The sequence below is a fragment of the Rhinoderma darwinii genome, chromosome 5, assembly GCF_050947455.1.
Source record: "Rhinoderma darwinii isolate aRhiDar2 chromosome 5, aRhiDar2.hap1, whole genome shotgun sequence".
In the NCBI taxonomy this organism is placed as follows: Eukaryota; Metazoa; Chordata; class Amphibia; order Anura; family Rhinodermatidae; genus Rhinoderma; species Rhinoderma darwinii.
In genome coordinates, this window is record NC_134691.1 from 82,652,501 (window position 1) to 82,664,763 (window position 12,263).

General features: G+C 43.2%; 1 protein-coding gene across 1 annotated transcript in view; it reads left to right on the top strand.

Moving 5' to 3' along the window:
• NSMAF (neutral sphingomyelinase activation associated factor) overlaps nucleotides 1–12,263 on the top strand; it is a 72,237-nt gene that overhangs the window by 12,580 nt on the left and 47,394 nt on the right. The window contains exons 11-14 of the mRNA XM_075826207.1: nucleotides 2,527–2,598; nucleotides 4,520–4,628; nucleotides 5,986–6,162; nucleotides 7,977–8,056. Of these exons, the coding sequence (XP_075682322.1) occupies nucleotides 2,527–2,598; nucleotides 4,520–4,628; nucleotides 5,986–6,162; nucleotides 7,977–8,056 (438 nt within the window). The remainder of the gene's footprint in view (nucleotides 1–2,526; nucleotides 2,599–4,519; nucleotides 4,629–5,985; nucleotides 6,163–7,976; nucleotides 8,057–12,263) is intronic.

Consider the following 12,263-nt stretch of genomic DNA (forward strand, 5'->3'; position numbering starts at 1 on the left):
TGTGCAGAGTAAATTAATGGAGAGAAGTGTATGACGATGATTGGTCAGCATCATACACTCCTCTGTACAACGCCCACTTGGTCATATAGTAAAACACGCCCAGTTGGGCATTTAAGAAACTCATTAGCATAAATCTAAAATAGGTCATAACTCCGTCAAAAATGATCGTTTTTCTAAATAAAAAACAATGCTGTAATCTACATTACAGCACCGATCACATTACAGTGAAGGAAATAAGTATTTGATCCCTTGCTGATTTTGTAAGTTTGCCCACTGTCAGACATGAACAGTCTAGAATTTTTAGGCTAGGTTAATTTTACCAGTGAGAGATAGATTATATAAAAAAAAAACAGAAAATCACATAGTCAAAATTATATATATTTATTTGCATTGTGCACAGAGAAATAAGTATTTGATCCCCTACCAACCATTAAGAGTTCAGCCTCCTCCAGACCAGTTACACGCTCCAAATCAACTTGGTGCCTGCAGTAAAGACAGCTGTCTTAAATGGTCACCTGTATAAAAGACTCCTGTCCACAGACTCAATTAATCAGTCTGACTCTAACCTCTACAACATGGGCAAGACCAAAGAGCTTTCTAAGGATGTCAGGGACAAGATCATAGACCTGCAGAAGGCTGGAATGGGCTACAAAACCATAAGTAAGACGCTGGGTGAGAAGGAGACAACTGTTGGTGCAATAGTAAGAAAATGGAAGACATACAAAATGACTGTCAATCGACATCGATCTGGGGCTTCATGCAAAATCTCACCTCGTGGGGTATCCTTGATCCTGAGGAAGGTGAGAGCTCAGCCGAAAACTGCACGGGGGGAACTTGTTAATGATCTCAAGGCAGCTGGGACCACAGTCACCAAGAAAACCATTGGTAACACATTACGCCGTAATGGATTAAAATCCTGCAGTGCCCGCAAGGTCCCCCTGCTCAAGAAGGCACATGTACAGGCCCGTCTGAAGTTTGCAAATGAACATCTGGAGGATTCTGAGAATGATTGGGAGAAGGTGCTGTGGTCAGATGAGACTAAAATTTAGCTCTTTGGCATTAACTCAACTCGCCGTGTTTGGAGGAAGAGAAATGCTGCCTATGACCCAAAGAACACCGTCCCCACTGTCAAGCATGGAGGTGGAAACATTATGTTTTGGGGGTGTTTCTCTGCTAAGGGCACAGGACTACTTCACTGCATCAATAGGAGAATGGATGGAGCCATGTACTGTCAAATCCTGAGTGACAACCTCCTTCCCTCCACCAGGACATTAAAAATGGCTCGTGGCTGGGTCTTCCAGCACGACAATGACCCAAAACATACAGCCAAGGCAACAAAGGAGTGGCTCAAAAAGAAGCACATTAAGGTCATGGAGTGGCCTAGCCAGTCTCCAGACCTTAATCCCATCGAAAACTTATGGAGGGAGCTGAAGATCCGAGTTGCCAAGCGACAGCCTCGAAATCTTAATGATTTACAGATGATCTGCAAAGAGGAGTGGGCCAAAATTCCATCTAACATGTGTGCAAACCTCATCATCAACTACAAAAAACGTCTGACTGCTGTGCTTGCCAACAAGGGTTTTGCCACCAAGTATTAAGTCTGGTTTGGTAAAGGGATCAAATACTTATTTCTCTGTGCACAATGCAAATAAATATATATAATTTTGACAATGTGATTTTCTTTTTTTTTTTTTTTTTTTTTTTTTTTATATAATCTACCTCTCACTGGTAAAATTAACCTAGCCTAAAAATTCTAGACTGTTCATGTCTTTGATAGTGGGCAAACTTACAAAATCAGCAAGGGATCAAATACTTATTTCCTTCACTGTATGTAGAAGACCGAGCACATATAATGTGGTGACAGAGCCTCTTCAACCCAAAGGAGTTGTCATTTGGAAGAAGAGATTTTGGGGATTCCCCAGTTCATGACAACCATGTCATCTGCACGGAGTGGTGTCCTGTTCTGCTACATCCCACATATAAAGAAATACTCCATCCACCAGATGACACGTTGCCTTTGAGGTTGAGTACTGGACATAGACACTACTCCATGCAGCCTTTGAGGGTGCCAAAAACTGGATTCTGCCCGGAGCTTCGTTTATGTAACATCCAGTTTTGTAAACTAAAATTCAAGCCTACATGAAGACCTAACTTTCTCTAGCTACTAATTTAGCTAAGAAAGGGGAAAGCAACCTATTGTCTTTATTTTATTCCATGTAGAATAGGTATGTAATGAAAATTTTAATTGGTCCTAGGAATTGTATCATCATGTAGATGACTTATCGACTGCATATGGCTTTGTCATATTAGTAACTTAGGCTATGTTTGTACTGCATTTGTACGATGTGAACAGAGCCCTAAACTGACCTGTCGGTAGATTTACCTTGTTTGAAAAGCGGTGAATTCATTTGGAACAATCTTGTGTTTCTGTGCATTTGTACCCACAGTTTTGTACCAAACCAGTAAAGTTTGTCAAAAACAAAGGTGGCCAAATTCTTTTTTTTTTTTTCCCCATTTCTTTTGTAGAAACCTGTAGTTCTTATTAGCCTGGCAGACATCCGGCGAATATATAAAAGAAGACACATGCTGATGCCTCTGGTAAGTCAAGTCATAAATAGAGGTTAGATAAATATATAATCAGACGTGAAGAAACCGTAACAGGAAAAGGAATGATGATTGTGTCGTGTCCGCTGTTCAATGGAGACATTTAGCGAAAATTGTGTAATATATACATTTTCATAGTGTGAACATCTAATGATTCTGAAGCAATTTTGGTACAAGCACTTCCCTTATTATACCATGCGAACAAATTCAAGAGTGGTTTGAGGAACGCCAGGACTACATAAATTTTGTTCCATCGCCACCTTTTATTACTAGATCCATTCTCAACTTGATCTGTCCCCAAACTATGTTGCCCTGTTTACTGGTAACATAGTATGGACACGGGTCCGCTGCACTATTAGCCTAAATGGCATTAAAAAATATATATATATATATATATATTGTGCCAATTGGCAGCTGGCAAAAAAAACAGCGGACTCATAATTAGAAGTGTCTGTATTCCTAAGCGGAGCGCTCCTCCCCCACCATCAATCGCTGCTGAGAGTGGCCAGAGGCAAGTCCACTGTATTCTTTGCTAGCTGCTATTAGCAACACAACTTTTTTTTTTTTTTTTTTTTTTGTGCAGTGGAGTTGTCTTCATACTATGCTGCCCATAAACAGGCCAGCGTAGACAGATCGACCTTAAGAATGTTCCTCTACACAGTGAAGGCACAAGATGGTCATATTAGATACTGTAAGTTGTCTGATACAACTAGATACTTAAAGGCGTTTTCCCATGAGAGACATTTATGACATATCCACAGGATACGTCATAAATGTCAGACAGATGCGGGTCCCACCTCTGGGGCGGATTTTTGCTGCCTGAAAAAAATCTGTGTGAGCCGGGCCTTAGCCACGTTTTTCATAACCTGCTGTCCTTGGATCCTTGGGCCAGGGTGACACAAATCGTTTTCATGCAGTTTGAGCCAAAGTGAGGAGTGGATCAATAAGGAACAAAAGGTATAAGGAAAAGACTGATGCATCTTCTTACTTTTGTATCCACTCTTGTGTTTGGCTCAAACTGCATCAAAAGTGTGTGTGTGATCCTGGCCATTCTAGTGGATGATTCCCGCTTTACAGGTTGAGACTCCGATGATAAGTGCACAGTAGAGAACAATGAGGGGTAATCACTTGGAAGGGATTCTGTCAGCAGTTTTGGGAGGGGTAGGACATTGTAAACATACCTTTTGTCTCAGTCATGCAAGTTGCTTTCCATCGGTTGCATGTGGCACTCTCTGCTCTTAATGAAGGCTCTAGTGGCCAATCAGGAGACCGCTAGAGCCGTCACTCAGAGTTGAGGGGCGGGGCTAGCAGCATGCTGTGCCGATGCACAGAAAGTCCTGCCTCAGTGGCACTTGTGATCACAGCGTAAACGTTATATTTTAGATCGTGCAACCTGCATGACCTAGACAAAAGTATGTTTACAATGCCCTTCCCCTCCCCAATATCAATTTAAAGGGAATCTGTCAGCAATTTTGAGGCCTTAAAGTCCATTTTGAATGTGCTGTCGTATACAATCTAAGGCCCCATGCACATGGCAGTGCCCGTAATCACAGCCCGCGATTGTGGGCACATTCAGCCGCTTGCATTTTCGGGCCCGTAAAATGCAAAAGAACAGACATGTTCCACAATTTTCTAAACATTTCTACGGCACGGACACCCATCTGTAGCCATGTGGAAAGGTGTCAATATAACTGAATGGGTCTGTAATTGCGGACCGTATTACGGCCCAACATTAGGGAGAGTTTTTACGGTCGTGTGCATGGGGCCTAATCATTATCTTACTGTGAATCATTTTGTTTGTTCTCTTCTTGATGTAGACCCTGTGGTACCGTTACGCTGAATTTATAATTATTGCAGCGCATAATCTAACGCTACATAAACTCAATTATTTGTATTTTTTTTTAATGCCTCCTAGGGACTGGAAGTGTTTTGTACAGAAAATGACCTGTGTTCAGATATATACCTTAAATTTTACAATCCTAAAGATCGGGATGGACTGTACTACTATATTGCGGCTTATCTAGGTTGGAGTTTTTATGTTTTTTGTTTTTAATCTACTAAAGTTTCCATGCTTGGTGTGTGTGTAAATATATGTAATGTAGGTGTATATATGGTGTGCGATAGTCCGTTTGTCACATACCTGCAATGTTCTTTTGATTGCAGCCAATGATTCTGTTTTCATCATTTCACTAAGATATGAAGTAATTTGTTTTTTAACTGGTTCCCGACCGCTGGCTGTATATTTACGGCCTGCGGTCAGGCTCCTTAAAACCAGAGCCATAGACTTTTTACGGCTCGGGTTTTAACTTGCTGCCCGCGCGATCGGGCAGCTGAATGTCGGGTCTCCGGCTGTCAGTGACTGCCGGGGACCCTGAGGAGAGGATAGAAGCAGCTTTCATTGCTTCTGTCTTCTCCGATGTCTTTTTACACAGCGTTCAATGAACGCTGTGTATAGGAATAGAGACAGCACATGATCGCCGGGTGCCGTTAGTGACAGACTGCTGCTGGGTCTTACTAGACCCAGCACAGCCCTATTAGTGACAATCGTCACTATGAGAGGGCTGATTTCCCCTGTAACTGGGGCTGCTGTGCAGCTCCAGTAACAGGGGAAAAGATGGTGTAAAAGAAAGAAAACAAATATATAAAGTTCCCCAAAGGTCTTTTTTGACCTTTGGGGAACAGACCATAGTAATAAAAAAATAATAAAGTAAAGTGCAAAAGTAAATTAAATAATAAATACACATAAAATACCCACCCCAAAAAAAACGTTCCCCCCGCCAATCATTGTTGTAACGCTAGCGCTGACCCAATTACCCTAATATAGACATGTAATATATTAAAATTTACGGTAGACAATGGCGATCACAAATAAAAGGTCTATTTTAGGGTAAAACTCTGTTATTACCCCAAAAAAAATAGCTGAAACGTAAAAAAGCTTATTTATTTACTATTATTTTCAAACTTTATGAATAAAAATTCTAAAATAGCAAAAAAGGTGTGTATAAAAAATGAAACCGGCATTGTCTACGGAAAAAACATTGCAAAAATCACGTCGTTAGCCCAACAAATAAAAACGTTATAGCCATTTAACTAACACGTGCTAAAAATGGCTAAACGGTGTCTGGTCCTGAAGGCGCAAAATAGCCCGGTCCTGAACTGGTTAAAGGCTGCAAACTTCTTCACACAATTCATCCCACAATTTAGCTATTTGTAAAATGAAAAAATGCATGTTCATGCTTTTCTATTTTTTTTTTTGTCTATTTCAGATGATAGAATTGAGCTCTTCCATTATTGTATATGCTGATGGTTTTACTTATTCAGTACAAAAACCTGTCAGTGCTGATGACATTGAAACTAATAGATGTCTCTGGTTTCCTGCAGAGAATCATGTGACCGAGCACACGGCAGACAGCTACATGCTTCAGTGGCAGATGGGCCAAATCTCCAATTACCAGTATCTTTTACATCTCAATAACCTGGCGGATCGGAGCTGCAATGACCTTTCCCAGTATCCTGTATTTCCATGGATTATTGCAGACTACACCAGTTCTCAATTGGGTATAACCATTTAATCCATGTTAGCTTAACCCTTTGTCTTTCTGACACCCCACCCCCCCTAAATACACGTTTCAAAGCTACTAAACCAAAGGTTGTTTTGTATATATATTGCTTGATTATTTTGGATTTTAAAGGGGTATTCCCATTCAAGACATTTATGGCATATCCACGGGATATACCATAAATGTTTGTTAGATTCGGGTAGCGACTCTAGGATCCGCACCTAACAGGGGTCACCCGACCCTTGTTTCATCTAGCGAGGCAGCCGCCGCCGCATCCAGGTGGAGAGTCATTGGAGAGTTAGCTAAACTGCTATGGATTCCTATACTAGATAAGGAGGCAGCCGAGCAAGCGGGCTGAGCTGTTTCCGTAACTCTCATAGGAATCCATGAAGAGAGTTGGGACCAGTATCTTTTATACACGTATGGCATATCCTGTGGGAATACTAAAAAAAAAAAAGCAACTTTATTATCGACATCCTTGTATTTGTGGTTGACAGTATGTCAATTCTAGACCATGAAAACTTCTTTAATAATATTGGATCTTTAAGGGCTTGTCCACACAACGTAATTGATGTGGAAAATTTTCGCAAGAACTAGCAGACAATCTGCTGCAATAAAACCCGCACCATTTCATGCATTTTTTTACTACGGAAAATAGTACCGTTCTTGGTTGCGTTTTTTTTTTTTTTTTTTTTTTTTTTTAGGGCTCTGTTATGGTGCTATTTTTTTTTTTTTTTTTTCTGTGATGTCGTTTACACCCGCTGTTATAAATTCCGCAGTACATCAGAAGAACGCAGGAAAACCGTCCGCTTTCCGCAGCTTTGATTGACATGCTGCGGAACTGAAATTGGGCACCGTAAGTGAATATTGGACTGAATTTTTCTGCAGCTTGTTGATGACATTTGTTAAATCTCACCCACTTTGCTGCTACTGTATTCCACTGCATATTTTCCGTCCGCAATTCCGGACGGAAAATACGCAGCAACTCCATTACGTGTGGACAAGCCCTTACTGCTAGTCTGTTATGTGTTTGCTTTATGTACTGCATGTAAAGCTGGACACAAAAAAAAAAGGAAATTATTTAAGTCTGAATCAATTTGTTAAACCTCTAGTTATGTCAGATTGAGGAAAGGTGGTGTAATGGACACAGTTTTTTTGCAGGCAGAAAAAAAATCTGCTTCAGAATTCCTTAACGAATTTTGCGGCGGATTTTGAGCCGTCTGCGCTTTTTTGTTTTTCCGCGATTTTCGCTGCAGTTTTCTCCCACGGCCATTGAAGCGAATGCAAGGACTGCGGGTAAAAAACGCTGTGAAAAAATCTCAAACGCCGCAGGCTTTTTCTGCCTACTATTGATTTCAATGGGAGGTCAGAGGCGGGAAACGTGGCAAAAAAGGACATGCCATATTTTTTTCCAAACGGGAAAATAAAAATGCCTCTGCCTCCCATTTCGGGCGTATCAAAATCTGCTCCAAAAAACAGTTTGAACAGGGCCTAATGCTGTGTAACTAGCCTTGAAAATATTATGAACGTTTGATTGATGACATTATAAAATAATAGAATGGGTGTGTGTAACTTATAGATAAAGTTGTAGTTTGATGTATTATGCTATTATACTGAAGACCTGCACCGCAAAATTCATGTGCCTAATTTCTCTATAAATACATATATATGTCCCTGTGCTATAATCACACAGATGTCCGCTTTTGCAAATTGTATGTAAAATATTAGCACTGATTCTGAGACCATGCACTATGTCACCACCGCACAATGCAGGAAAACGTTTTCCGCTAATGTATTTTGTTCTTTTTAAAGATTTAACCATTTCTGAAACCTTTCGAGATCTGAGAAAACCAGTGGGTGCTCTAAATAAGGACAGACTGGAAAGGTTACTGGTATGTATTGGGGTATCCGTGAAGGTTATGTAAATTATAAGGAGTAGTTCTTATAAGGATAGCCATTCTTGATCATGTGTGCACTACCTCTATACAAGCGTAGTCACCACAATGTACAAATTCATCTTCACTGTATTAGGCCCCATGTACACGACCGTAAAACCGCAGACCGTAACACAGTCCGTTTTTTACGGCCCTATTCAGTTCTATTGCCCGCGGACACCTTTCCGTATCGCTACAGATGGGTGTCCGTGCCGTAGAACTGTGCCGAGAATTATGGAGCATGTCCTATTTTTCATATTTTACGGGCTGTGCTCCCATACTTTCTATGGGAGGACGGCCCGAAAATGCGGGCGGCCGTGCCCGCATTCACGGGCCGTGATTACAGGAATGGCCTGTGCATGGGGCCTAAGGCTACATTCACACAACAGTTAAAAAAAAATGGCCATTAAAAACTGATCAACTGTCAGTTTTTCATGGCCATTTTGCATCAGTGTGTCTCCAAATTTTCATCGATTTCCAGTCCGTCTGTCTGTATTTAATGTGCCAGCATATAAATTGACACATTGCCCGCATATAAATTGACACATTGCCCGCATATAAAGTGACACATTGCCCACATACACCGTGTTCCAAATTATTATGCACATTGGATTTAAGTGTCATAAACCTTTAATTATTAGATTTTCAATTAAATTCATGGAAGGTATTGTGTCTTAGGGCTCTTTGGATCATTGTAATCAATCTCAGACACCTGTGATAATTAGTTTGCCAGTTGTGCCCAATCAAAGGAAAACTACTTAAGAAGGACGTTCCACATTATTAAGCAGGCCACAGGTTTCAAGCAATATGGGAAAGAAAAAGGATTTCTCTGCTGCCGAAAAGCGTGAAATAGTGCAATACCTTGGACAAGGTATGAAAACATTGGATATTTCAAGAAAACTTAAGCGTGATCATCGTACTGTGAAAAGATATGTGGCTGATTCAGAGCACAGACGGGTTCGTTCAGATAAAGGCATAATGAGGAAGGTTTCTGCCAGACAAATTAATAGGATTAGAAGTGCAGCTGCTAAAATGCCATTGCAAAGCGGTATTTGAAGCTGCTGGTGCCTCTGGAGTCCCGCGAACCTCAAGGTGTAGGATCCTCCTGAGGTTTGCAAGTGTGCATAAAGCTATTATTCGGCCACCCCTAAACAATGCTCACAAGCAGAAACGGTTGCAGTGGGCTCAGAAATACATGAAGGCTAATTTTCAAACCGTGTTGTTTACTGATGAGTGCCGTGCACCCTGGATGGTCCAGATGGATGGAGTAGTGGATGGTTGGTGAATGGCCACCATGACCCAACAAGGCTGTGACGTCAGCAAGGAGGTGGCGGAGTCATGTTTTGGGCTGAAATCATGGGGAGAGAGCTGGTAGGCCCCTTTAGGGTCCCTGACGGTGTGAAAATGACCTCTGCAAATTACGTAGAGTTTATGACTGACCACTTTCTTCCGTGGTACAAAAAGAAGAACCGTGCCTTCCGTAGCAAAATTATCTTCATGCGTGACAATGCACCATCTCATGCTGCAATGAATACCTCTGTGTCATTGGCTGCTATGGGCATAAAAGGAGAGAAACTCATGGTGTGGCCCCCATGTTCCCCTGACCTCAACCCTATTGAGAACCTTTGGAACATCCTCAAGCAAAATATCTATGAGGGTGGGAGGCAGTTCACATCAAAACAGAAGCTCTGGGAGGCTATTCTGACATCCTGCAAAGATATTCAAGCAGAAACTGTCCAAATACTCACAAATTCAATAGATGCAAGAATTGTGAAGGTGATATCAAAGAAGGGGTCCTATGTTAACATGTAACTTGGCCTGTTACGTTTTTTTTGGTTGAAAGAGCTTTTGATTTCTGTAAATATGACCTCCTGATGCTGCAAATTCAACAAATTATCATTTTAGTTCTCTTTACAACCTTGAAAATGTTTTGCTCTCTGTTGTGCATAATAATTTGAAACCGTGCATTTTGAGTTTTTTACGTCTAAAAAAAATCTGTTATTAGGAGATTTGTTCAATAAAATTTGCATTATACTCCAACGGTTGATGGCTTGAAGATTATACTGACTCATTTGCATCGACTATTTAGGAAAATGAGCGAAAAATAACATTTGCATAATAGTTTGGAATGCGGTGTAGTGCCACAGTGCCCATTGTCGCCTGTAGATAGTGCCACGCCCCCCATATAGATACCACCCCTTCCCCTGTAGATAGCGCCACTGTAGGAGCAGAATCCCTATGGCCGGGGATTCTTTATAGACGGAGCCCCTGACGTCTGTGTCCATGTAAGGACAGTGATGTCAGGAGAGCGGAATAAGGATACATTTTTACTGGCCGGTACAAGGATTGTTTCCTAAAAAACGGCCGGTAAGAACTGATCCATTGACTTCTATGGGAGCCGTCTAGCCGTGAAAACGGCCAAAAATAGGATATGTCCTAATTTTTGACGGCCGATATTCACGGGCCATTAAAAACGGCCATGTCAATACACCCATAGAACTCCATTGTTCTGAAAACGGCCGTGTGACGGCCGTTAGAAAAACGACCGTCACACGGTCGATTTTCACGGTTGTGTGAATGTATCCTTAAGCTACGTTCACACGACTGTGAAAAAAAAAATGTCCGTTAAAAACTGATCAACTGTCAATTTTTCAGGGCCGTTTTGCATCAGTGTGTCTCCAAATTTTCATCCGTTTCCAGTCAGTTTGTCCAGTTTTAATGGCCGTTTGCCATCCGTTTTTAATGGCATGGAAAAAAACAAAAATATGAATTTTTACTTGTCTGGTTCTTAGTTTTATATATTTCTTTTGTCCAAACACCCTCAAAACACCACACTGCCCATATAGATCGTGTCGCAATGCCCCTGTAGATAGTGTCCACACACAGTACCCATGTAGATAGCGCCAGTGTCCCCTCTAGATCCCATACAGTGCCATACCCCCATAAAGATGGTGCCACACGACACCCTCCCCTGTAGGTAGCAGCGCCGCACGACACCCTCCCCTGTAGGTAGCAGCGCCGCACGACACCCTCCCCTGTAGGTAGCAGCGCCGCACGACACCCTCCCCTGTAGGTAGCAGCGCCGCACGACACCCTCCCCTGTAGGTAGCAGCGCCGCACGACACCCTCCCCTGTAGGTAGCAGCGCCGCACGACACCCTCCCCTGTAGGTAGAAGCGCCGCACGACACCCTCCCCTGTAGGTAGCCGCGCCGCACGACACCCTCCCCTGTAGGTAGCAGCGCCGCACGACACCCTCCCCTGTAGGTAGCAGCGCCGCACCACACCCTCCCCTGTAGGTAGCAGCGCCGCACCACACCCTCCCCTGTAGGTAGCAGCGCCGCACCACACCCTCCCCTGTAGGTAGCAGCGCCGCACCACACCCTCCCCTGTAGGTAGCAGCGCCGCACCACACCCTCCCCTGTAGGTAGCAGCGCCGCACCACACCCTCCCCTGTAGGTAGCAGCGCCGCACCACACCCTCCCCTGTAGGTAGCAGCGCCGCACCACACCCTCCCCTGTAGGTAGCAGCGCCGCACCACACCCTCCCCTGTAGGTAGCAGCGCCGCACCACACCCTCCCCTGTAGGTAGCAGCGCCGCACCACACCCCTCCCCGCTATTGGGGCTATGTAGGAGCGGAATCCCCAGCCTGAGCATTGCCGATGCTCTGGCTGGGGATTCCGCTCCAGGAGGATCCCTTGACGTCCCTGTCCGTATATGGATAGTGACGCCAGCGGCTCTTCCAGGAGTGGAATCCCCGCCAGAGCGTTGGCAACTCTCTGGCCTGGGATTCCGCTCCAGGAGGATCCCCTGACGTGCCTGTTCATATATGGACAGTGAAGTAAGGGAGTCTCTCTAGAAGCTGAATCCCATCCAGAGCGTTGCCGGGGATTCCTGCAGTGACTTCAAGGGCTTCCCTGGGCTCATTGCTTAAAGTAGCGCTGTGCCCTGGGAGCCCTCTTGGCCAGGATCAATTTTTAACGGCCATCACAAGGATTGATTCCTTAAAAACAGCCATTAAAGACTGATCCATTGAGTACTATGGGGGCCTTCTAGACATGTCCTAATTTTTGGTGGGCCGTTAAAAAAAAAAGGCTGTGTGAATACAACCATAGAACTACATTGTTCTGAAAACGGCCATGTGACGGCATTAAAAAAATACCCGTT